Source organism: Talpa occidentalis, unplaced genomic scaffold, assembly GCF_014898055.3.
Source record: "Talpa occidentalis isolate TD23 unplaced genomic scaffold, MPIMG_talOcc4v2.1 talOcc4.6, whole genome shotgun sequence".
Classification (NCBI taxonomy): domain Eukaryota; kingdom Metazoa; phylum Chordata; class Mammalia; order Eulipotyphla; family Talpidae; genus Talpa; species Talpa occidentalis.
In genome coordinates, this window is record NW_023604972.1 from 24,131,306 (window position 1) to 24,156,918 (window position 25,613).

Here is a 25,613-nt window from a genome sequence, read left to right on the forward strand (position 1 = left end):
ACTTCTAAAATATTAAAACTTGATATCCAAAAATAACAATTCATCATTCTATTAGCAGGGTTAAGACAAAGGCGTTTACCAAAGAACAGCTTTCATTATTCAGACACTATATATAGAACAGGTAGTGCACGGCTGCTTATCCTTCCTGCTTCCACATTCTTATTAAAACTCCTTACTGGATAGAAGATGGAGAAACACTGAATTCAAACAACCTCCAGTAAGCTCTCCAATATTAATGGGTTTAACTGCAAGCTCTTTGCAAGCATTTGTGGGGAGATGGCCTGTGGGGTGCAGCAGTTATAGCAGGTCCCCTGGCTTTCTTTGATATTTCCTACCTGACATGGTTATTGCAGAATTTTGTCAGCTGTGGCTGGTTGATAAATATAGTCCGCACTTCCTCTTGATCAGCCAGTGAAGTCTTCTCTGAAACATCATCTGTTTTCTCATAACCTTAAAGACAACGATAAGAAATGTCTCATTATCCAGACCAAAAATACATTTCATAAGAATTCTAGAACGTAAAATTTGTTAAAAGTTACATGTTTCCCTCTTATTGGTCTTCTTACTTTCTTTGTAATGATAAGAAAAATACCCACATCGAATATGCCTACTAAATTTAAAAGGTAGCATTTTATAGTCATATAAAACCTACGTACTACAAAAACAGTAACATTTTTTAAGTTTTTAAACTCATATTTAAATGAGTTTTAAAAATTAATTTTTTAAATTCATTTTTCCCCATAAACGTTCAACTTAATTGCTTTCATTACATATGTCCAAAAGTAACAAGGCATTTAAATTGGTTTATATTAGTTTTATAAAAGATTAATGGGACAGAATTTTAAATATATTTTTATAATGTAAGCATACACATTTAATGCTTTTCTGCTTTTGTTTCATTTTGTTTTCCTTTTAGGATAAAGACAGAATAAAAAGAAACATTAAACTTTAAATAGGCAATCACAATTATCTAATTCACTATCATTATCTTAATCTTTCTGCTAAATAGAATTTATGTTCACAGAGAAATTTTAAATTTCTCAGGATCATTTCATGTTATCTTACAATTGTTGTAACAAGGCAACCAGCTGAAGCAGTTCAACTGGATAACACCTTGTTGAAATGTTAACAAAACTTTTAAAAAATACACACAGGTTCTAGAAGAACAGAAAAATAATTAACTGCTTATTTTACCTTCTTGTGAGAATTAAATGAGACTGGATTAAATCAGACCCTTATTCCTTTCTTGGAAAGGATCACCATATTCATTTTCTCCTCTTTTCTGCCTAGTCAGTGCCAGCTTCTCCCCAAAGATCAGTAGACATGGGGTTTCTTCTGAAGTATTCTATGTTATTAAAGTCAGAGCACCTTCTCTGTGTGCCCACAGCCCTCTACATCTCCCCTGTTCCCGGAAAAACACTTACCAGTTTTCCTTACTGCCTGCTTCTGAGTCAGCCTACCCCCAAGGGAATGTAGACTCCCTGAGGCTGTGGATGGTGCGTTACTCATCTTCCTAACACTAGTACCAACACACAACAGGCACTCAATAAATGTTTGTGAGTAAAGAAAAAGAAAATGACAAAGGCGTGGTTATCTGGCAGTTTTTTTTTTCCCCTGAGGGCAAGGAACAGCTACTCCATCCACTGATAAAGGCACTAAGGCAGGCAAGGGCTGGTAACACGTGTATAAGAAAAGGTGCCTGTGGGGGTTCTGTTGCTTGATGAAACCAGAGAGTTCTTCAGGTTTTCTTTTTCTTTTCTTTTTTTACAACCATTATGAATTTATGGGGGTGAATTTACTTTATAAAATATAAGCCTACAGTTCAACTGGAAGCAAGTGGTAGCGGGTCAGGAACCTCTTGGTAAGGCTCTGGAGACATGCAGGACCATGTCCAGAAACATGGGGAGGGACCATGGGGATGCAGCAAGTGCAGGGAGTGCAGATGGGGACACTGCTGAACCACAGACAAAGGGCAGCGGGCAAGCAGGAGAGAGAGGATGCTGAAAACCTACACAAGCCGGATCTTGGGAAGAAGTCTGAATGACAACCTTTGGTGGCAGAGCCACTGCAAGCTTTCCAGGGTCAGGAGCACATTTTATACATTTACACATCACTCTGGAGGTCGCATGCTGTGAATGAAACATTGTCATACTGCACAGGTTTAGATTGATAGCAGCTTTGCCTGTGCTCCCATGGTTTATAATGATCATTCACTACACTATATTTTAGATACAAGTTTTCCCCCTGGTGTCACATAATCAAAACCTTACTTACGGATTGCTAGAGATGGAATGTTTTTGTTCCCTCCAAAATTCACAAATTGAAACCCTAGCCCTGAGGGGATGGCATTAAAGAGGTGAAGTTCTGGGAGGTGATGAGGTCATGAAGGTAGCTCCCTCGGGGGAAAAAAACCAGTGGTTTTGTCAGACCCAAGACGTCCTCTCCCCTTTCATACAGGGAGAAGATGTTAGGGGCAAAGGATGTCCCGTGCTAACTCCATACAGGCTTTGTGGACTCCATCCCCACGACACTGGAAACTACAAATCCCATGATCACCAAAGAGAAGGCTGCGAGGACCTGAGGGTGGAGTTAAGCAACAAGGCTCTCAGTTTGAGTATTTAACTGGCCGAGTGGCCGGGGGTCGTCCTCTTGGCCACGATGCATGGTTTTTCACCAGCTCGGCAGGTCATTGGGATTCCAGGTCAGCGGAATGGGTAGGACGCATTTACGAACTTATGTCCCTCTTTTCTCCCTGAGTTATTCATTTCCCTATTCCCTTTCCCCTTGTAAATAAACCTTTTATCAACTTTTTGTGTATGTCTGCAGTTTAGCCTAAGTCCCCTTTAAGAATTCAGGTGAGGACCCACAGTCAGGCAACCCCATTTTATATTGGGGTTTGCCCTGTAGCAAAGACAGTCATCTACAATCCAGGAAGCCAACTCTTACCAGACACTGAATCCACTGGCACTTTGATCTTGGATTCCCAGGCTCCAGAATTGTGAGAAACACGTTTCTGTTGTTCATCTAGTATTTTATTATGGAAGTCCAAATAGACTAAGATATGAATTATCAAAAAGAGATATCAACCTTATAAGTTCTTAAAAATATTAAGTTTTCCTTAATGACAGCACAAAGGCCATAATGCACTGTACAAAGAGCTTCTGTACAAAGAGCTGTACCAGCTTCCCCTCTGCTCTGAATTCCTATCTCAAATTGAACTAACCTTATTTCACTGGACTTTTGGAAGCCTGATCCTTGTATGTTCTTAGCTGAGGACTTAGTGTCACACTACACTGGACAAATCTATTTAAGGTGAAATCTCAAATGCTTCCAGGTGTCACTGTACATCCTCAAACATTAATTTGTTTTCAAGAATCCCATAGGGCAAAAGACCCGCCTGCAATGAAAGGATTGGAATCAACTCCTTCTCGTAAATGGGAATCAGAGTAATAAAAAACAATCCTAATGGACTAGTAGGATGCCAAATCATGGTCTGATAATAAAGGGCCTCTAAAGAAAAACAACTCACCAAAATGAGACAGAAATTTGAAGAATGATCACTTTTTTAGGGCAGCCATTAAAGGGGCTGAATGGTTTTAGGCAGAGAATTCTGCTAATGCCTCATTCCTCCATCACACAGATGGCATGGATGAGCCTTGGTAAGATGGTGGTAAAGCTGAATTTACAGAGCAGCACCCTGTGGGCTCAGGCAATGAGGTGTCTTGAGCAAGTAGATGCTGAAGGATGGACAGAGCTTTGTGCCAAAAGCAGGGAGTGAGGTACTCAGTCAATATGAGCTGGTGGTCCTCATGTGTTCTCAGGGTTCCAGAGAGCTCAGCCACACAGGCCCACCTGCAGCAATGATGCAGAGACCCCATAGACACCTGAGGCCCACTCCTGGGAGTTATGAAGGCTGAAGGCTGCAGATAATGTCTGTGTGATGCACCGGGTGTCTGGTTTACTCTCAGTAGGTGACCCTAGCCACCTCAGAGGTACTCAGTAACATCTGAGTGAATGCACCCAACCTCAAAGTCCTCAGGGATATTCTGTGAAGACATCTGGGAAAAGACTGGCAATTCTTACTAATTTGGAATGTCAGAGTTTGTACCTATTGTCATGAGGATCTTCAACAAGCTCTTTTACTATAGAAACAGGTTGGGTTCTGACATATGGGTAACAGTCTACACTCCCTCTGGTAAAAAAACAAGAATCTGCTGTTGGAATTAATGAACCAGCACTCCAAGGGAGGTGGGGGGCACCTTTGACCTCAAATTCTGTGCTACAGATGAAAACTTGTAACATGCATTCAACAACTACCAAAATGCACTGGATAAGTTTATTTTTATTCTTAATTTTTTTTTTCTTTTGTAAAATGCCATCTAAAATGCCAACAGCTGTGGTGATTATATAAAGAGCTCTGGCTCATCCCTGGGCAATGTCTTCTGTGAGATAGTGAGGCCCAGCGGTGGCAAAGGTTATCAGTGGGAGAATTTCCCACCAATCTGATCCAAAGAAGATCAAATGAGAATGGCACAGAGGCCATGCCTTCCCAGAATGTCCCTAGTTTTAAGAAGCAACGTCTCTTGGCATTTGTTTAATATTTAGAGGGTTTGCTCATATGAGTCATAAAAATCCACTAGTAGCTTTTAATCTACCTGTCTTGACTACCAAGAACTAAGCCTGCCAGTGTGCCGTCCCCTCATAGAATGCATAGGGGAGGACAGGAAGGCCACAAATCTGTTAATAGTTTTCATGGTTTTTCCCCAAAAGGCAGGCCTTTCAGAGCCTTCTTTGTCCTTAAAGTCCTGCAAAAGGGGAAGTTTCCCAAGAGAAAGAACACATCTTTATCACACTCTTCAGTAACTCCTTCAGTTTTTCCTAGCTCAATCTTGCACAAAGAAGGCATGCCAAGCTCACACATTTAATGGAAGTAGACCCCAGGTAGTTCAACTGACTGTTTTGCTGATTCCTTCAGTGATCCATTCTCTCTGGATCATTATTGAGGTGGTCCAGAGTGAATTCTGAAGTCCACCAGGGAATAATACTTTCAAACCCCACATCAAGTAAACTCATGTGGATGGTGTACAGTCAGTGGCAAAGCCAAGAACAAAATGTGATCTTAGGCAGTCTCATCAGGTTTTAGAAATAGTGTATGGACTAGCTGGTATTAAATGAAAGAAATCACGCAAAGTACTAAACAAATACCTAATATGTAAGTACAGGATAAATACAATTTATTATGCTTAAAAAGATAGTAGGAGTGAAAAATGGTAAATTCATAAGCTGAGCTGCATAAAATTGACAGACTGTCATACCGCCTTCTAGGTAATATTCAGAGTGGTAATTCTTCACCCTGTAATTGCCAGTTTACCTGTTTCCCCTATTATACCAACTGTCACCTGACTATCAGACCTCTGCTTCACAGCAAGCACTCACCCTCTGATGAGTTCACAAATGAGCAAAATCCTATTTAGTAATATAACAAGGAGAGATCTCTCTCACAGCAGACAAAGGTTTCCAATTCTATAAGATTAGGATAGGAATTTTTATATTTTTTTTCTCAAATCCAAATGACAATGAGGAGAAATAATTGCTACAGGAATGAAAGTAAAGTCCCAAAATCAATTTAATTCTCTCGTGTTGGCTTATGTAGAAAGTCAAAGTGAAAATGTGGGTGAGCCCTGAAGAGGGTAGATAAGAGTCTAAGAGCACACAGCTCCACAAAAGGGGTAGATGTGTCCATGGTCCAAAAGCTTCAAAGTCAGTTGGCATGCATTTGCAAGAGAGCCAGGATGCTTCAAATCTGTTGGCCTATACGTCCCTTCCCCTCCAGAGAGCTGACAAAATTACTGCCAATGCTTAATTTTACAACTCACTCCTTTCCTGACCATCCTCGTCTCCAAATTCATACTGACATTTAATCTTCCCATGCGGGGGGCGAGGGGGGGGTGTTACCATCAAACCTTACTAGCCCAGGAACAAATCTGATCATCTTGCAGGTGAATCTGGTCCTATTATGTATTGATCTTATAAAGGAATAAGAAGATGAATTCATTTCCCTCATTTTCAAGTTCTTGGCGGGGGGCATCTCAATTCAATTATCAACTATAAACTCACAAGCAAATGATGATAATGACACCAGATTCACCAGATTCACCAGAACCCCTTCATGCACTATGGATTCTCCAGGAGAATCACTTAAGCATTCACCTCAGTAACCTCAGTGTTCATTTCTGGGCATCTGACATCCATTCATAGCAGCATTACTCTTCTTAAATGGCAAGCTCCACAGAGCAAACCTTGGCAGGCACCCACATAGACCCATCACTGTAAGGAACGGAAATGAGCGAGGCTCAACATTGTCTTCTGTAACAGCTCTATCAGGGTTGTGCGCTCCAAGGTGTGTGATGTCTTCAAAACAGCCAGAATCAAACCAGTCTCCCCAAATAAATGATTCTGGTTGTACTTTTCTTGAAACGAATAAGGAAAAGCCTTTTCCTTATTTAGGCCAAATAGAATGAATAGACCATGATTCAGTAATTCAGAATTCCAGCTACGTAAAAAATTCCATGCTTAGCGTATGTAATATTCCACTTCATTGTTATCTTGCCTTCCCTTTCCCCCCAGCAGGAAAGCAGTTTTGTTTCCCAAATTATACTTTATTTCAATTAATGAAAAAATTACTGAGTATTTCCTCAGCACATACCAAGCCTGCAATTTTACCAGACCAAATTCTGCCTTCTTAGTTACAAAATGACCAAATTTTATTTCTAGACCTTTGAAGGATGAAGAATTTTAATATAGGGAAAGAGTTCATATGCCTTTTAGCTACTGAATGTGCTTCAAGTAATCATTACTTTGTATTCCTAAAGAAGAATATAGAAGCAATTTCCTCCTGGGGACCAGTTCAGCTTCCCGCAATAATTTTCATTATCAGGAAGGCCTGGATTGTTGAAGGGTCAGCATTAATCACAGGCCTGCAATGAGCAACTGTTCATCTTCTCTAATGGCGTTTGATCATTAATCCCTCTAAGTGGTTGTGAGGCTGGCTTTGGTTCTTTAACTAATTACTTATGTGATCCTGCAGAAACCATTTCATCTCTGGAGGTTATTCTCTTCCTTTATAAAATGAGGAACATAAATTAATAATCTGATATTATCTTTCAGTTCCAAGTCCTGTGAAATTAAAATGTCAATACCCCACTGGATCCAAAGAACAGGGAATTTTAAGAAACACAATCTTTCCCTACTTGAGCTTTTATCAAGATGTTTCACAGTGACAGATGCCTAGATAATCTGGAGAAGTTAATCAGTGGTGCTTGGTGATCGTGGCTCAGTATCCACAACTGGAAAGATAATCAGGGACTATGATCTGTTGCTAGCAACTCACTGGTACCCATTTACCATTGATCAGTGACTACAGTATTACCAAGCATTTTATCACAGTCTTTCTTTCTCTGCCCAGATTCATGATGCCATGCTTATCTACACACAGTATATATAATGGAACAGAAAAGGGAAACTACTCAAAAATTATTTAGGTGCAAACTTTTGATCTTCTCATATAATCCTGCAGAAGTGTCATCCCTGAAATTTTCCATTACCCATCACGATTACAATCAGTAAGACCCACAGCTCATTAGTTCACTCATTCACTCACTCAACATATTTAGGTGCCTACTATGTGCAGGCATTATTTTAAAAAATACAGAAAGTTCCCACCTCTAAAGGACTTATTTTCTAGAGGAGAGTTAGATAATTGCAGATTATGCTAAGTGTGATGAAGGAAATGTGTGTTTGAGAAATGGCTGATAGAACTTCCTGTGCTTTGGTTTTATTAATTACATAATGGAGATCACAATAGTGCCTCCCTCCAAGGGGGTTTATGAGGACCTGGTGAGTTAACAAATGTAGAGAATGTAGAGAACAATGCTTGGCAGAGAGTAAGCTCTCATTCTACATTGTATGATGCCACATCACAGCCCTAATGCCTACTCCAAGCAAAATGCCCAAGGTGTGAAAGGAACTGAAGATTTTAGATACAATAAGTGATTGACCAAAGCACAGAATTCTCATAACAGCAAAACCACCCTATGCTTAGGTATCATGCATCTTTGTCCTATTATAACATCGTATTGCAATCACAGGGTACACTGAAGGATGAGTTTATAGAACCATAACTGGGAGCACAGACCATGGAATGAGACAATTTAGGTCCAGCAATTATGAGCTATGGTCACTTTAGACAAATTACCTAACTCTAGCCACTTACCTTCTTTCATAGGGTTCTGTGAGGATTAAAGGAGATAGTATATGCGTGAAGTACCCATTCTCAGTGTCCAGCTCCCTACATGCATACAAATATTCTAGCTACTATTTCTATTGCTGAAATTGTAAAGGTAGACTATGACACTTCTACTTACACTGGGCAGATTATTTTATGTACTTAGCCTCAGCCCCTTATGCATAATCCAAGGTTAATAAGAAGATTAAATGACAATGTGTAGCAATGTAACACAACACTTGTCCAATAGCTCTTGTCACCCTATCCTATATCCACAGATTATAAAATTAGTCTTTCCCTCATATACTTGATATGAGAAAATCCAAAGCCTCAAGGACACTAAACTAGGTATTAACATTTGAAAAAAAATCAGATAATATTTAATTAAAATTGTTCCTGGTGAATAAATCTAGATAGTAAAATAATGGATTTTTACCCTATAATTTTATAAATCAATATTAAATAAGTACATGCTTTCCCCCAATTTGTCATCTGTATAAGAGTTATGCAACAGAAATGTAGGGGTGGGTAGGTAGGAAGGAGGAAAGAACAAAATGCAAAATCATTCTGTTGCGTGGTAATATGGTTATAGAGCCATTCAGTCGCTTGCAAACTTTGTTGTTTTTTTTTATTTTATTTTTGCAACTTTACTGAAATAAGTAAGCTTGTAATAGGAGTCAGAATATCTATTATGTTATCTCCCAAATATATTCAGGAGGGTCCAATGATCTATCCTTTTACTCAATGGCTTCCAATAGTAATCACTGAAAAAAATCATATTAAATGTTCATGTTCCTTGATCTAGAATGACATCATAAGACAGTAAAACTAGCAATAGTCTTGGAATCTAATAAAAGAATATTTAACTGGAAAACTAACCAGCGATAACAGGCACCACCACAAAAATCAGGTGTGGCTCAAGTTAGGTGCTACTTAGTGAGAAATTACAAGCACTACCTATGGCTCTTTTCAAAGGTATCATGTGTTTTTATTTTATTGTCTGGGAAAAATAATAAGTTAAGAATTCTCATCTAATAATTTTTTTGGCTCAACTTTCTGGAACAAAACAAACTTTAGTTGAATAATTTAGTCATTTGCATTTTATTTGTTTTACTTTTAGTTTCACTTCACTATATTCATAGTGTTTATTTGAAGTCCCATGTTCTCCATTGTAGGAGCAGAATGGTCATTTCAAATGTTTGACTATGAACCTGACAGCAGCTGTACAAATAAAGGAGCTACCACTCTGGAAACAATGAACTGGGAACTTTAAAGGTTAAGATTCACATACTACACTTTCAAATATGGCACTGAAAAACTCAAACAACTTTTAAAGCATTTTTAAAGGAAATTAAATAGAAACTATTCAGCAATATGGCTCAAATTTCTAGACCATGGCTACAAGAGCCAGAGGGGAAATGAAATTTTCAATTGTATCCATATAACTTCCCCATATGAGTGTGGATTCTCTGCAGTGGACACCTGCTGCTCATTCCTGCTCAGCATCTGCTTCTCTTAAAAACAATCCATTGATTTTCTTTGGAGAATTCCCTTCCCCCAGCTCTAGGCAGTACTGATGAAATGATTCCTCAAAATACCATTCCCTTTTCTTTTTTTTTTAAAGATTTATTTATTTATGCATACAAGAACTGGGGTACAGGCCAGAGGCATGGGGTGGGGGTGGGGTGTGTGTGTGTGTGTGAGAGGATTCACCAGAGACAGAGTGGGAAACAGAACTGGCGGATTGACTGAAGTACCCTGCTGAGGGGAGCAGCAGGCGAGTCAGGAGAGGTCTGCTGTGCCATGTGGGTAGCTCTCTGGTTGGGCTCGAACTGCTGCAGTGGCTGCAGATAGCTTCATAGGTTGCATTTTAACCCCTTGTGCCACCAGAGAGGCCTCCATTCCCTTTTCTGTGTTAAATGTGGTCATGTGATCCATGAGCTAACCACTGTCAATTTGCAGTCCACACCTAGGAAAGGCTGAGCCCAGGTAAGATGGTACTTGCTCATTAATCAAGCTATCTTGGATCCTCAAGTACTTGCTCATTAACCAAGCTATCTTGGATCATCCTTGACCTTCTGTAAAACCTTTCATTTGATTCTGAGAACTACTCCACCTACTTAAAGAATACGTTAGCTTCCACATTATGGAACTGAAACTGAGGTTAGTCAGCCCTTTGCTGGAAGTCAAGTATTGAGCCAATGTTCATCTAACATGTGAGCACTGACACTGTACCTGGACCAGGCCACCAATCACTACTGGCTTCTCTCTTTTGTGTGGAATTATGACCTGGACCACAGCCTGATGCAGAACCACCCTGCTTCAAGTCACCTGGCTGCCTGGAACCTTCTCCAACAGGCCCTGCTTGCTGGAACAGATCTCTTCTGATATTAAAATCTGCCTGAGAAACTATGGCATGCTACCCTAAGGAACTTATGCAACAGCTAAAATCTTTCCACATCCATAACTTCCTCTCCTTACTTTCTTGTTCACGCAACTATGATGCTAACTCATTAGCCTCAAAGCCATTTAGGTTATAACAAAATATTGTAGCAAAGAATATCCATCAATCTGGATGATGTAAAACAAGGTTATTTGCTTCAAAATTTTGGATTTTTTTTAAAATTTATTTATTTATACAAGCACTGGGTACAGTCAGAAGCGCGGGAGGGTGAGAGAATTCACTAGAGCCAGAGCAGGAGCAGAGCAGGCAGAAGGACTGAAATACACTGCTGAGGGGAGCAGCGGGCGGCAGGAGAGGTCTGCGCGCCATGTGGGACCCTCCTCTGGTGGCCGGGGAGCAGCCAGGGATCAAACCGGTGCTACAGAAGCTGCAGGCAGCTTCGCAACCCAGCGCGCAACTGCTGCGCCACTGGGGAGGCCCTGGATTCATTTTTTAAAAGAATTTTCAAAATGATGAAGATGAAACTTTGCTTTTCATATGGAGAAGGTCTGAGAGTGAGTCCTCCAGAGCTAGGACAACACTTGGGAATCAATTAAATACAACCTCACTCTACAATCTTCTTCACCCAATCTGAATCTCTAACTCTTGTCTTCCCAACTAGCCTTAATCCACCTCAACACAGGTGTACCAGCCACAAACCTCTCTCTTAAAAGCCCCCTCCTCTGACCATTCTTCTTTGAAGTGTTCACCACAAAATTTTTGAATATAGTATCTTTGGTAAAAGACTGCTATAGCATAAATATTAATCTTTTTACTCACTTACATAGAAAGTGAGTAACAGATGTTACAGATTCATCTAACTTATGCACCGACCACAAGAAAGGCATAAATAAGAGTATATGGAAGTACCAGAGAGACAGACATAGGGAAGTTAACTCCAGTATGGGGAAGTGACTTAAACAACACTTCAAAGAAGTCTCTTACTTGCAATAAATGTTTATTAAATTTTTTATTTTAATATCAGGCATCCCAAAAAATTCCCAGAAATTTATTGACTTGTTTCTATCCTGATACCACTAATATATTTCCTATAATTGCCATACAGGGAAAATTATTTTCCATTACCTACATGGAAAATTATTTTTTTAAGTATCTTTGTGGGAACTGATCTAAAAATAAGCAAGTGTGAAAACACATCAACAGCATTTCTTATCTAAAGCAGGAAAAAAAAAATAGCTTAACACTTCCTGCACTCATGATGAGTTTCAGCAAGTACCAAAAGTAGTACTATAAGTATCGGATACTGGAATGTATTTCTGACACTCAGAAGGAAGGTTCTCTATCAGCAGTATTGCATGCAAAGTCCATGGCATGCCCAGTACTGGGTCACACACATAGTAAGTCATCAGCTTTCTTGGCAGTGAGCCTTTGCCAGTCACTTAGAAAAACAATCATCTTGATTGTTCCTGGAAATAATAAGGGAAACATCTATTAACATCAAATCATGCTAAACATGCAAAAGAAGAACAATGAAAGATGAAAGAAATTCAATGACATCACCTTGAAAATGCCCCACAGATCAACTTGGTTGAAGATATAAGCAGTATGCTGCTCTCAATGCAGATTTAAAAATTGGCACTGAAGCAGATGCTCCAACTACCAGATAGCTAGCCAGAATCTCCTAGAAGTCTCAATTAGCTAAAAGCATCATTGATTTGCCTTGGTATTAAATTTATCTCTGAAAAAGTACAGAAAACAAGATGAGGAATTGCTTCTATAGACTGGATTCTAATCAATGCAAAAATGATATTTGTAGCAGACATAACTGTGGCAATGAGCTTTTGACAGGCAGAGGACACACCAGCTGAAATCAGACACATATTCTGGACTTTAGAAGGACACATTTCAATTTATCATGAGGACCCCCCAAAAAGGGCAGAAGGCCATCTAAAGCTGACTAATTGTGAAAGGTCCAGACAAGGAGGAAAAAGGGGTGCTACAAGGAAGTCCTTGAGCAGGTTAAATAAGATTTTAATAAAGATGATGGGAAAGATTGGAAATTAGCTCACACGCTTAATAGCAAATAATTACAGATGTGCACGCATCTGAGAAAGAAAGAAAGGTGTTTTAAAAAATGAAGCTACCAAATTTACCCCCCCTTCCATGTGGAATATAAGGACTTGATGGAATAGGTCTGATTGCTGGGGGGAAAAGATGTCTTGAAAGAACTCCACAAACTTGGGTTTTATGTACTACCCCCACCCAGACCAAAGAGATCCAGGGCACCAAGGACTGCAAATCCCATAATGTCATCACCACCAAAGGGAAGATGGCTGGGAACTGAGGGTGGAGTTAATCAGGCAGGCTTGGTATATAACCAGACATGTGGGCCTTGCCTTGGGGGCTCCTTGGTTTTTTGTTGACCTTCAGTGTGCTATTGGGGTCCCAGCTCAGTGTAACTGGTCGGATGCATTCACCAATTTATCTCTCTCTTTCTCCCTGGGTTATTCCTTTTTTCATTTCCCCTTTTTGTAAATAAACCCTTTATTAACCTTTTTTGTACGTGCCTGCAGTTGAGTCTCATTATAAGTCCCTTTCAAGCACGTGGGTGAGGACACACAGTCAGGCCAACCCATTTCACATTGGGGTTGCCCTGTAACATGATGCCTACAATAGATGGTGTGACGTTATTAGATAATAAAAAAAAGTAAAATTTCTCCACTCTTACTTCTCCTCTCTCATTTCCTTCTTTATCAGGGATAATCATATTAAGACTAGAAAGGTTATATGAGTTAGAGGAACTAAAGTACGAAAGAACATAGAAAATTATTAGAAAAAAAAAAAAGCCAGTTCTTACTTGCTCTATAGGAATTCATAACTTGAGCATACAGGAATGCTCTTACAGAACTGTAAGAACCTATAAAACACCCAAGTGAACTTTCACTCATGACAGAATGATGGTGAATGAGGGAGATTCCAAATGAGAGGTCCCAAAAGATGAAGTCACTTCTCTCAATGTTCTAAAAAGGCAAGATGGATCCTGTAAACTAATGCTTATGAAATTGCAGGTGTGCAGATGTGCTTTTAGAGTTCACAGATTTATATAACAGTATTTAAATTTTTAAAGGATTTATGGTGAACATTTAAAAATTGGTAATTCATACATAGAATGCATAAGATGTCAAGCTAGAAATTAAAAACTATTTTTCCCTTGGAAAAAAGTCCTTTGCATTACCTAAGTTTTAACAATAATGTCATTATCAATGAATATGAGGTCAATCAAAATTCAAGTATAAATGATTAAAAAGGAATCAGATGGCCTCCATAGATGAACTGTCTTTCCACTCTTTTTTGAAAATCGGAGCCCTTAGTGGTAACATACATCTGAAGAGGCGTGACCTTAACCAATGAATCATATACAATATTGTAAACCAATGTTATCTCAATAAAAATAAATGAATAAAAGACTTACAATAGAAAAAAATGAAATAGAGCCCTTAGCACGTGTGTTTTAACAAGGCTTCAGCTAGGCTATGTTCTTATAAAACTGAGACAAAGGATTTTATGAGTCTGTAATGATGCAGACTCACAACTCTTTGACAAACATCCACCAAAGGGGCTCACACTGGAGCTCTCTCGTACTACATGCCCCTGACTGCAAGCCCTTCTAAAGGAGCCTACTTGGGGTCCCTCTGGATCTTGATTTATATCCCCTCTCTTGGCCTGTCAACCCTCCTGGGATTGTGGACTTGTGATCCAGAAATGCAGGCAGCAGACACTGCACTGAGCAGGTAGTAATTATCATGGAGAGAAGGGTCTGGGGGCGGGCCACAGCAGCTGAAGCCACAAAACTATGAAATGAATGGGCTACATATATAGAGAAAAAACAATTCCTATGTGACTAGGTCTGTTGTGATCCCAGAGGATTCACTGGATGAAACAAATACATAATTCACAAGGGCTCTGGAGACAGGGTGCCTGGGTGACAATGGCAGGATGAGTGTGCAGAAGACATGCAAGAATCAGAATTCAAGGTTTGGGAAGGTTGAGTATAGAAGTTCTATACCTAAAGGCCTAAAAAATGTTCAAATATAATACGGGGGACATTTGGCCTAGCAATGTAGAGATGTGTGAAAAATGAAAGGTGCTTTTATTTCTTTCTGAACAAGAAAGAACTTCTTAAGAATTAGAATTATCTGAGAAAGGAATGATCTGTCCCCAAAGCTGGAACAGGAGCTGGATAACCAGTTGCTAGCAGGTTTATCAGGGTCTGTGCTGCAGAACAGGTTTTCCCTACTATCTGAAAGTATAACATTTCTAATTGGAATGATTTCATAGGCTATTTTTGGGTCTGGCAATAATAAAAGATTCCATATAAATTAGTGGTAACAACATTCCTGAATTTCCAAATAACCTACCAAATCATACCAAAGTGGAACATTCTATGTTCAGGTATTAGGGGATACTTGTCTATGAATGCTAAGTTTCCTCCAACTCTGGAATTTTATGATCCTTTTAAATAAGTTTTTATAAAACAATTGCAAGGTCATCAAAGAGCCACTATTATAATACCAATGCATGTTTTCATCAACTTATCAATAATCATCATTGAATTAGTTTAAAATGCAGCATAATTAACCCCATTGACTTCAATTATAGTTCTGAATGAGTCTGACCTTAAAAATGTGCTGGAAAAAATACTAATAATCAACTATAAAATCTACATGAATTACTGCAAGGTTTATTTTTTAGAGCTATTTATACATTTTATAACATTAAAACAGGCAGATACATGACTACTACCATTTTGACTAGTGCTCATTTTATTAAAAAAAGCAGAAACACCAAAATAACAGCATTTTGCTGCTGACTTATTCTCAGTATGAGTCAGTGGTGTGTGATGGGCACCTGTTTTCTTACCCTCGTTGTAACTTGGCATGAGAGAAAAAACAATTCACCTTTTTTTTTAAACAAAGTCTGAAGCATCAAAGCACCCAGTGACAAAACTAAAGCCTACTGCTAATTATGACTTTGGCAGAGAAGTCAGGGCAGTAGACACAACAACTGTGCACCAGCAAGAATGACATTTCACTCCATAGAACCAGATGCCACCCAGAATAAGGAAATGTGTGACACTGTCATCTGCCTATGAATGACCAGCAGTGTCACGATATGGTGTGTAAAATAACCAGTGAGTCCACTGGACTAGACTAGAAGAAAGAGGAATCCATAAAGGAGAGCTGGAGAATTCCATCATGTCCCAACATGGCCTGAGAATGGGTGTGGCTCCGGGATGCCTCATCTGTCATAAGCACTGTGGGCAATATTAAAGAACCCGCCAGGACTGGTTAAGCAAGACAGGCACAAAGACTTAGGAGTCACTTTACAAAAGCAAGGAAGGCATGGCTGGCATCCTTCAGGTTGGCAGGATGTGGCTACTCTAAGCAAATTAAGCCAGGATGTGTGTATGGCATCTGGTGGACTGCAAGGATTATAAAGACCCAGCACAGTACTCAGTGACATTAAATCAATGTCACCTACACATGTGAGGTTGCCCTCAGCCCTACCCAATGCGCAAGTAGAACAGAAACAATGAGAGGAGAGATTGAACAGATGTTTCATGAACCGTCTATCTTTCTAGGAGAAATACTGAATGATTTCACTCATGTGTAGCATATAAAGAAACCAAACAAAGAATGAGACAAAAACGTAAACAGATCTAGAAATCTAACTATAGAACTGAGGTTCCCAGGGGGGTGGGGGAGGGAAACAGGTGAGGGAGGGGGGTCCAATAGTTTATGGTGAAGTATGATGGGTGCCTTTGGTGGTGGGTGTGGTAACATATATCTGAGGCGGTTTGAACTTATACCCCTAAATCATATACAGTGTTGTACACGAATATTACCTCAATTAAATCTTTTTTAAAAAGAAACTTCTAATCTTCTAATAAATAAAAATCACCCAGTGTAGGGAAAAAACCTCTTAATATTGCATTGTGCCTTTAGATGTACCACGAATTAGAATCACGAAGTCAGTGCCTTTGATCTGCTGGATACTCATGGCCATGGCTGAGCAGAGTGCAATGGGCCTATGTATGATAATAAGAAAACTCCCTGTGATTTCAAAACCACTCAGTATTTCAAAAGCTCAATTTCCAAAATCAGAGAAGCCTGATTTTATCTTAACACTCACTAGACACAGATTCAAGTAACATTTGCTTTGCACCTACTTTAGAGCAAGCGCTTTCATTTAATTTCTCCACTCCAAAGAACGTCCCTGAAGCATGGAACACCTCGAGAGCCAAAAGAACACGATGATGACGTGAAAATTTGTTCTCATCCTCTCTGATTATGGAGCAAAAAGTACTGGCAATAGAATTAACAATATCAAACAGATTAAACCCAGGGAATTTCTAGATGGACAAAATCCACAGTGATGGGGCACAGGGAAGACACCGGAAGTTATGCCTAGGTTCTAAAAAATTCAAAGAAAAAGAGATGGAAAAAGTAGAGGCTAGAAATCCTACTTTTAGGATAAACACTCTTTCAGAAATCCTACTTTTAGGATAAAATTCTCTTTCTAAAAGAACAAAAGAAATGTATACACACATAAATATTTTGGCACATGTGGACCTTGTCACTCTTTTCTAAGATGCAAGGAAGTTTTTAATCCCTTATCCTTGTGTTTTCTTTTTTTAAAAAAAGATTTATTCATTTATGTATACAAGAACTGGGGTACAGGCCAGAGGTTTGAGGGGTGAAAAGACTCACCAGAGACAGAGCAGGGAACAGAACAGGCAAACTGACTGAAATATACTGCTGAGGGGAGCAGCAGGTGAGACAGGAGAGGTGTGCTGCGCCATGTGGGCCGCAACCTGGCCGGGGATCGAACTGGTGCTGCAGTGGCTGAGGATAGCTTCAGAGTGCTGTGCTTAACCCCTTGCGCCACCAGGGAGGTCCCATTGTGTTTTCTATTTTAGTAAATGGCACCCTCATTTTGAGCTCAGGGTCCCAAACTTGAGTAATTCTTGATTACTTTTTCCTTCTATCCACATTCTATCCATTAACAAGTGTGTAGACCCACCTTTAAACTATGTTCTGAGACTGGCCATGTCTCATTACCTCCACTGTTAGAAGCTCAAGATACTATCATCTCTTCTCTCAACTCTGTCCCCAAGATGATATGAGAATCTCTGGGGTTGGACCCAGACATCAGCAAGTTTACAGCTCCTCAGGAGGTTCCATTGTGCAGCCAGGCTTGGCCTACTCTCTACCCAAAAGGCAGATGATTGCTTATACTATTACCCTTTTGCCAAAGCACAATAGGAATTTCAGAGAGATTAAGGGACTTGCCCAACACCACCCAATTTAGAAGAACCACAATTAACATTCCAGGCCTACTGGGAGCTGCAAGCAGCTTATCTGACTTCCTTTCAAGTCAATTATTTTATAGGATGTTAGCATAACATTCTATGTTATGGAAGGTGGGGTAGCGCGAAATGAGTTAGAACCTCAAGTTTTGTTGTGTGACCAAAAAAAAAAAAAAAAATTGCATGCTACTTAAAATGACTACTATGTCAATAGTCTGATACCAAGTAGGCTGAGAACAAATGAAGTATAAATAGTAAGGATGATAATTCCATTAGTTTGTTACAACAGAATTTTCTTTAAAAAAAAGGACAATTCTAATTGAATGTATGGAATATGTCTGACATAAAGAAAACTATTAATTCAGACTGAACACCTTGGTGTTCTTACTTAAAACTAAAATATGTAGGAGAACAGTAGTGGTGAACCAGTCATAAGGACAAATTCCACAGGGACATTTACTTAGTAAGATCAAGGGAGATGCACTCTTGCACCTGGGGAAATTAAGGGGACATTTTTACTTCCTTTGCTAATTACATTCACATGGAAATCAACAAAAGACAAGCCCATGTAATGATTCTTTCATTGAATTTTAAACAAAAAGACAAGAATAAATAGTCCTCTGGGATTAAATTGAGCCAATGATTTCGAGCTTTCCTCTCCCCATCCTTAGTGAAGTTCTAGCTTTTCAAAAAAATTTCCACCTAAAATGTAGAAGGCACAATATCATCTGAAAATGTGATGTATAAATGCAGAAATAATAAAGACAGAAGAGAACTATAAAATAATAACCAATCACACAAAGTTGGACACCATGCACTAGATCTAAGTTACTGCAGAATCTGTTTTTTGAGAACTTGAAATAATAATCATTACAGGCTGAAGTCAGCACCCAACACCCATCCATGTGGCCACAGAGAAACCTCAAAGGCTAGACCAAGGTCTCCAAAAAGGGGAATGCAGACAAAATTGGGACATGGGTATCATATCAGTTTTCTTCATACACTACCTTGGAAAAGACTTTCATAGTGAGATAAATAAATTCCCTCAGAATTTTTGGATACTTTTATCAATTCAGGAAGGTATTTCTTCCAGGTACAAATAACTGCAAATGCAAGAGGAACAAAGAGATTAACTACTACAGCTAAATGTAAGTAGGTTAGTAAAAAACTGGTAATGACACTGCAGAAAGGCTCATGTTCATCAGGCTCCCAGAGCAGATATAGCACTAGCTAAAAATAAACTAAATGTGTTTACTCTTCACTTGGTTGTACTGAAATGAATGTTGAACTCAGAATTTTAAGGAAAGTCTTCAAAACCTAATATTTGAGAGTTATCATATAAATTTTAGTGTTTCTGAGAAGGTAAATTAAGAGCAGTATAATTAGACATATTAGGTAACTAGGAAGTAGAGAGAAAAATTAACAAAAAGATCCCTATGCTCTTGGTTTCTAGGCTGACAACACATGTGGCATTAAACAATCTATTCTTCCTTCTCTCTGCAAGCAAGTAAATTCAAGGATTTACACCAGTATTTTTTTAGCACTGCTGCACATTAGGATTACCTGGGAACTAAAATACCATGGCTAAGTCCATAAGCCCAGTGGACCAGGCTACTGACTTATTTTACTTCTCTGGGGTTGGGTACTGGCATCTGAGTATTTGAAGGTGTCCATTTGATTTACTGTGCAGCTGGGATCAAGCACCACTGAGTACACAGTGTGGCTATAAAACATCCATTTTATACAAGCCTCCACTTTCTTGTCCACATTAGACACACTTTGCATTAAAGATGGCATAGTCTCATTCTTCTTCATGTCATTTTTCTAACCTTTAATCACAACTGTGAAAATCAACCGATGGCGATGTAGAGTAGACCTGTCTTAGAATATTTATCACAACAATTCTGGCATTGATAGTAGACTGGAAACCCAACTTAAGCTTATGATATAGAACAGCACATCAAGTTTGGATAAAATCTCCAAGAGAGACATTTCATTTCTTTGGTTAGAAACAGTACAGGACCTGGGTTGTTTTGGCTTTATGTAAGTACATGAAACAGACTAGAAGGGACTGTCAATTAGTCACAGTCTTTAGGATGACAATACAAGAGCAGGGTAAAGGATCTAGGAGAAAAGGTTATGGACATTGGGTGCATGCAGAACTAAACATGGCTCCAACATGAGCCAACAAGTTTATCCTGATGAGCTGGCCAAGAGCAGCAGTGGGGAAAAGTGCAAGCAAATGATATTCAGAAGCCTTGGCAACCCTGGTTTGGCATCAGAACTGCTCACAAGTGCAGAGCCCTTGAGTTTAGGTTAGGGACAGAGACCCAGGGGCTTTGCTCCTAGAGAAAGGCATGCCCTCCATCCCCCATCCTGGAGCCCTATGAGTTGCTGTGATAGGCACTCAGGGTCAAGGAAATAGTGATTCATACACACCCTTAGAGGGCTAAATCAGAGATCCTCAAAAGTCTTCTACATCAGGATTGGGACAGGGCTTAATTCCCACAGGGGCGAGGGGCAAAGAAAGGCTACAGATCTAAAAGGATATATCTTTCAACATGGTTATAATTTAGGATCAGAGTTACCCATAGATACAGATTACAGATAACAGCTGCTGGAATATCAGAATATCAGAATAAGCTGTCTCTCTGATTCAGCTTTGCATATCACTTTTTGCATGCTTCTTTCATGAGAGCCAAACTTGTATTTTAAATAAGTCTGACCCACTAGAGTAGCTTCCTGACAAAACTGTCACCTGACTAAGCAGATTCCAATCACCACTGCCCCAGATAGATCAGATTAGTCATCTTCAAAGATAGCTCACACAAAATAATGAATAGAGGCCCAATCTTGGACATTTCCTGTTACCCTGTCAATAAGCTAAGTAAATGACCTATAAAGTCTAATTCTATAGTCACCTTAGATCAACAAAATAATGGCAGCATTGTATGTAAAGCATACTACTACAAATTACTTTCTTAGCACACATATTTCATGTTAACATTTCAATGAAAACTAATTGGAAGGTAGGACAGGATAGCTTTTGTTTATCAAATCTATTTGAAAAATAATGTAAAAAATGGGAACAAAATAAGAGGCTTCAAAATATGCCATGATGTACTTACATAAATCCTCTAAATTACTGCAAAGGCCATGTCCAAAGCAGTATTATTCAAACACTAATACAATGTGTGAGGTTTTATAAGGATATTTGTGACTGCCTTCTGTTGTAAAAAAAAGCTGAAGGCTGAAATCTTAAGAAGGAAATATATCCCACACATGTATTTTTAATAAGCTACTTTGAGTCATTATTTCCATTATAGAATTTTTTATTCTGAAAAACTAGTAAATGCTGGGGTGTGTGCTCTAATATAGCAGTCATGAGCAACTGAGCACACGAAACAGGTCTAGTCCAAATTGAGATGCTCTGTAAATAAGACATAACAAATTTGGAAAACACAGCATTAAAGTCATTGCAAATTATCTCTATTAAGTTCTGTATCAATAGGAAATATTTTGGATATACTGGGCTAAACAAAAACTTATTATTACATTTATCTCACCTGTTTCTTTTTATTTTAAGTATGCGGCTACCAGATTACATAAAACTACACTTCTAAACTTTGTGGCTCACATCTTATTGCTTGTAACGCTGATCTGAGTATAAATGCCAATTTGATATGTGCAGAGTCATGGAATCATTGTCACATCCCAACTGGTCTAAATCCTGACCTCTACTTTGAGCAGAAAGGATTGAAAGAGTAGTGTCCCAGCTATTATATAAGGGCTACTACATGAAATTTTAAAGGATGTAAGTTGGAACTAGAGTCCACAATACCTCAGCTGATAAAAAAAAAATAATTTTGCTGAAAAAAAAAAAAGTATAATCAAGATATATCTGGTCAAGTCTAGCTAATTAAAAACTTCAAAATACTTGTTTCATGATTTTAATATAACTGAAAAAACCTGCATAGATGAAATTAACTACAGACTACTTAAAAGGAAAGAATTCAATCTGGTAGTTTCAAAATTAACAGTTTTCAACTGAAGTGCTAAAGTCATAAACCAGAACACAGAATTTTAGAAAAGACCCCATTTACAATATCACAAAATGTAAATCATGTAGGAACAAATCACTAAAATGGAGGATTTATTTTAAGAAAACTCTCCTCAACACTAGGTTGAGAGAAAAACTAAGTTTAAATGACTCAATGTATAAAAGTTGTCAAGTCCCTCAGTATAAATTTACAAACTTAGGGCCTCCCCGGTGGCACAGTGGTTGAGCGCTGGGCTGTGAAGCTGCCCGCAGCCTCTGCAGCGCTGGTTCAATCCCCGGCAGCCGGGGCGAGGGTCCCACATGGCGCGCAGACCTCTCCTGCCGTCCGCTGCTCCTCTCAGCAGTGTGCTATGTCCGTCTGCTTGTTCTGCTCCCTGCTCTGGCTCTGGTGAATTCTCTCGCCCTCCCGCGCTTCTGACTGTACCCAGTGCTTGTATGAATAAATAAATAAATCTTTAAAAAAAATAAATTTATGAACTTAGTGCCATCTCAGTAAATGTCACAACATATTTTTAAACTTGATTCAATGATGCATCCACTGGTTCAAGTGGAAAAATAAACAGCAAAATAGCATAATATAGAAAAAAGTGTAGTAAGTGTAGGGCAGCTGTGAGGATTTTTTTTTATTAATTGCAATAAAGGAATTTGATAGTAGGACCTTAAGATACAGATCAAAAGAGGCAAAGAGGGGAGGAGGGCGAGATGAACTCAACCATATATGTAAATTTAGAATATAAAAGCAACATATCAAACCACTATGGGGTGAATGAATAAATACATGGTTATGCCAGATGGATGTTGCTTTGAGAAAAAATTAAAATTAGATCTCTACCTCACAGATAACAAAATTAATCTCCCAGGAGTTATACATGCAATTGTCTAAAATGAAACCTAAAAGTTCTAGAAGAAAAATTTAAGTGAAAAAATTATTTTGAAATGAGAAATGTGACATTAAAGCAGAAATTTGAATGAAAAAATAACTGAAAGATGATACTTCATAAAAATTAACTTACTAGAAAACACTATACAGTTAAAAGATACATTATAACCAGAGAAAAGAGTTAATATCTTAGGAAATGAAAAGCTCTTAACACTCAATATAAAACAAACTTTGTAAAGGAATATGAATAATTCAGAAAGAGATCACTAAAGGTACCAAAACGTATTCAACCTAATAAGCAAAGCAAGGCAAACCAACACATTCAGCTAATGTAATGCATATTCCTAAGGATAAAAGAGGCAACTAGCTAGTTCTGGAGAAGGGGTGGAGATAGAGACAGTCTTGTACATTTTTGGCAGGAGTATAAATATTTCTAGCAAGTGTGAAATATGCATTATCAGTTATAAAAATATATCCTTTTGACCCAGAAATCCCTTTTCTGGGGGCTTTTTACAAGAAAATAATCAGAAAAGTATATAAAGATGTATTAAAAAAAAAAAACTGAAATGACCCAACTTCCCACCGAGAATTCCTTTGCAAATTATTACACAGTAACATAAAAAGGCTAAGCGGCTATAACATCAATCATCTATGCATTCAACAAGTAATTACTGAGCCACAATTAAGTGGCAGGCACTGAGGATGTAAATGGTGATAGTGAAGAAAATTTCCTTGGGTACAAACTCCCAGTTACAAGATAAGTAAGTTCTGGGGATATAATGTATCTCATGGTGACCAAAACTAATATACAGTGTTGTATATCTGAAATCTGTGTGAAGAGTCTCTTTTCTCATCAGAAGGGGAAATTAAAACTATGTGAGGTATAGGATGTTAACTAAATTTCGTGATCATTTCCTATATATACATATATCAAATATTTATGTTGTACACCCTAAATGAATACAATGGTATGTGTCAAATATATCTCAATAAAACTAGAAAAATAAATTTAAAAATCACATTCTTCAAGAAGTTTGCCTAAATCTATTATTTGATGGGAAGAATGTCCATGAAAAACTAAAGATTTAAAATAACAAAGAATATGATCTCATTTTCTTAGCATATATACTTCTTTTCTGGAAAACAATTGGAAAAGCTATATTATATGTGAGAATGTCAACAGTGGCATAGTTTTGATGCATATTTTAGGGATGATTTTTACTATCTTCTTGACACCTTTTTGCAGTGTGATTTTGTCTATGAGCTGGTGTTACCTCTACTATCCAAATGACAAAGTTAAGCTCTTGCATTACAAAGTTCAGAGTTACCCATTCATCAAACATGGAAGGTGACTATGTAGTAGGCAAAATTGTAAGTACAGGAATATAGCAGAGAATAGATCAGGCAAAAATTGCTCCCTTTGTGGTACTTGGGATCCAGTAGGTTGTTAAAAAATAGGTCTGATAATAAAGTATGCTTAGATCATAAGATTCCTTTATTCTTTCAACTATACCTGTGCTCCTACTATGTGCTCCTACTATGGTTGCAATGTTTAAATGGGTGCAGTATATTAGTAAATGAAAGACAAAAATTTCTGGCTTCAGGGAGCTCACTATCCAGAAGATATGAGCATAAAAAGAGATGGCTTAGTGAGGAGTAAGGAAGGAAACTGTTGCCTTTACAAGTACATGAAATGAAACTATGTAACAAGAGATGCAGGCAGCAAATAGTTCACTAACTTCAAAAGTCTACTCTAACCTATGCAAACGTTCCTATGGTTGCAAGGTAGGCACAAAATTCAATCCTGCTTTTGAAATGATGAAGTGCTGTAGATTAAAGAGTCTAAACCAATCTAGCTGTGTCACATTTAATAAGTCCAGAATTAAACAGATAAAATGACATGGATTGGGGGATTCTCAGATATTGATTACATGAAGTAGCATTTTGTTAAGTCCTCTCTCTCACAGTACAATGTCAGTTATAAACCTTTAATTTAGCTTCATATTTCTTTTGGGATTGTCATTCACCAACCTTTTTTTGGTTACAGCACACAATTAGCTGGCACACAAGTGTATAATCTGTGTTTATTAAAGAAAGATTTAGTTACCTTTTAACCTGAGTGACTGAACTGACCTTCTAGAAGTTACCTGTTAGCAATCCTTGTAGAAATTGTCTAATGTTCTTTTTGTTATTTTTTAAGTAAATGAAATGTAGCATTGTATACAGTTACAAATATTTTAAAGTTGCCATTTATACAGATCAGTTTAAGAAAATGTTTTACACCATCAGGTATCTTATATTTTAGCATTATAATATATAGCAGAAGAAAATGTAAACCTTGGATAGGTATGTTTTTCTGTGCTGTTTCTTAGTTTTAAACAATTTAATATTTATCATTTTGTAAATTGTGAGCTCTAGATTTTTTTATTCAAGCAAAAGCCTTAGGCAATTTGAATACCAAAGGTGGCTATACCTGTACCAATAACCATTTCCTTTTAACTTTTAGTGATAAAACACTGAGTAATGTGCCCTGTGGAAAAAAACCTCTGTTCCCCAGTTTCTTCTGCAAATGGAAGCCAATGCAAAATAAGTATGCCTCTTTGTGTGGCAAAGTCA

The 25,613-nt window shown here is 38.2% G+C and overlaps 1 protein-coding gene across 3 annotated transcripts in view; it reads right to left on the reverse strand.

The window, feature by feature from the left end:
- ATP8A1 (ATPase phospholipid transporting 8A1) overlaps positions 1-25,613 on the reverse strand; it is a 219,516-nt gene that overhangs the window by 189,592 nt on the left and 4,311 nt on the right. For all 3 annotated transcript variants that reach the window (XR_005128999.2, XM_037530697.2, XM_037530696.2), the window contains exon 2: positions 336-450. Coding sequence is in view for 2 of the 3 variants with exons in the window: in XM_037530697.2 (XP_037386594.1) it covers positions 336-450 (115 nt within the window). In the remaining variant the exon portion in view is untranslated. The remainder of the gene's footprint in view (positions 1-335; positions 451-25,613) is intronic.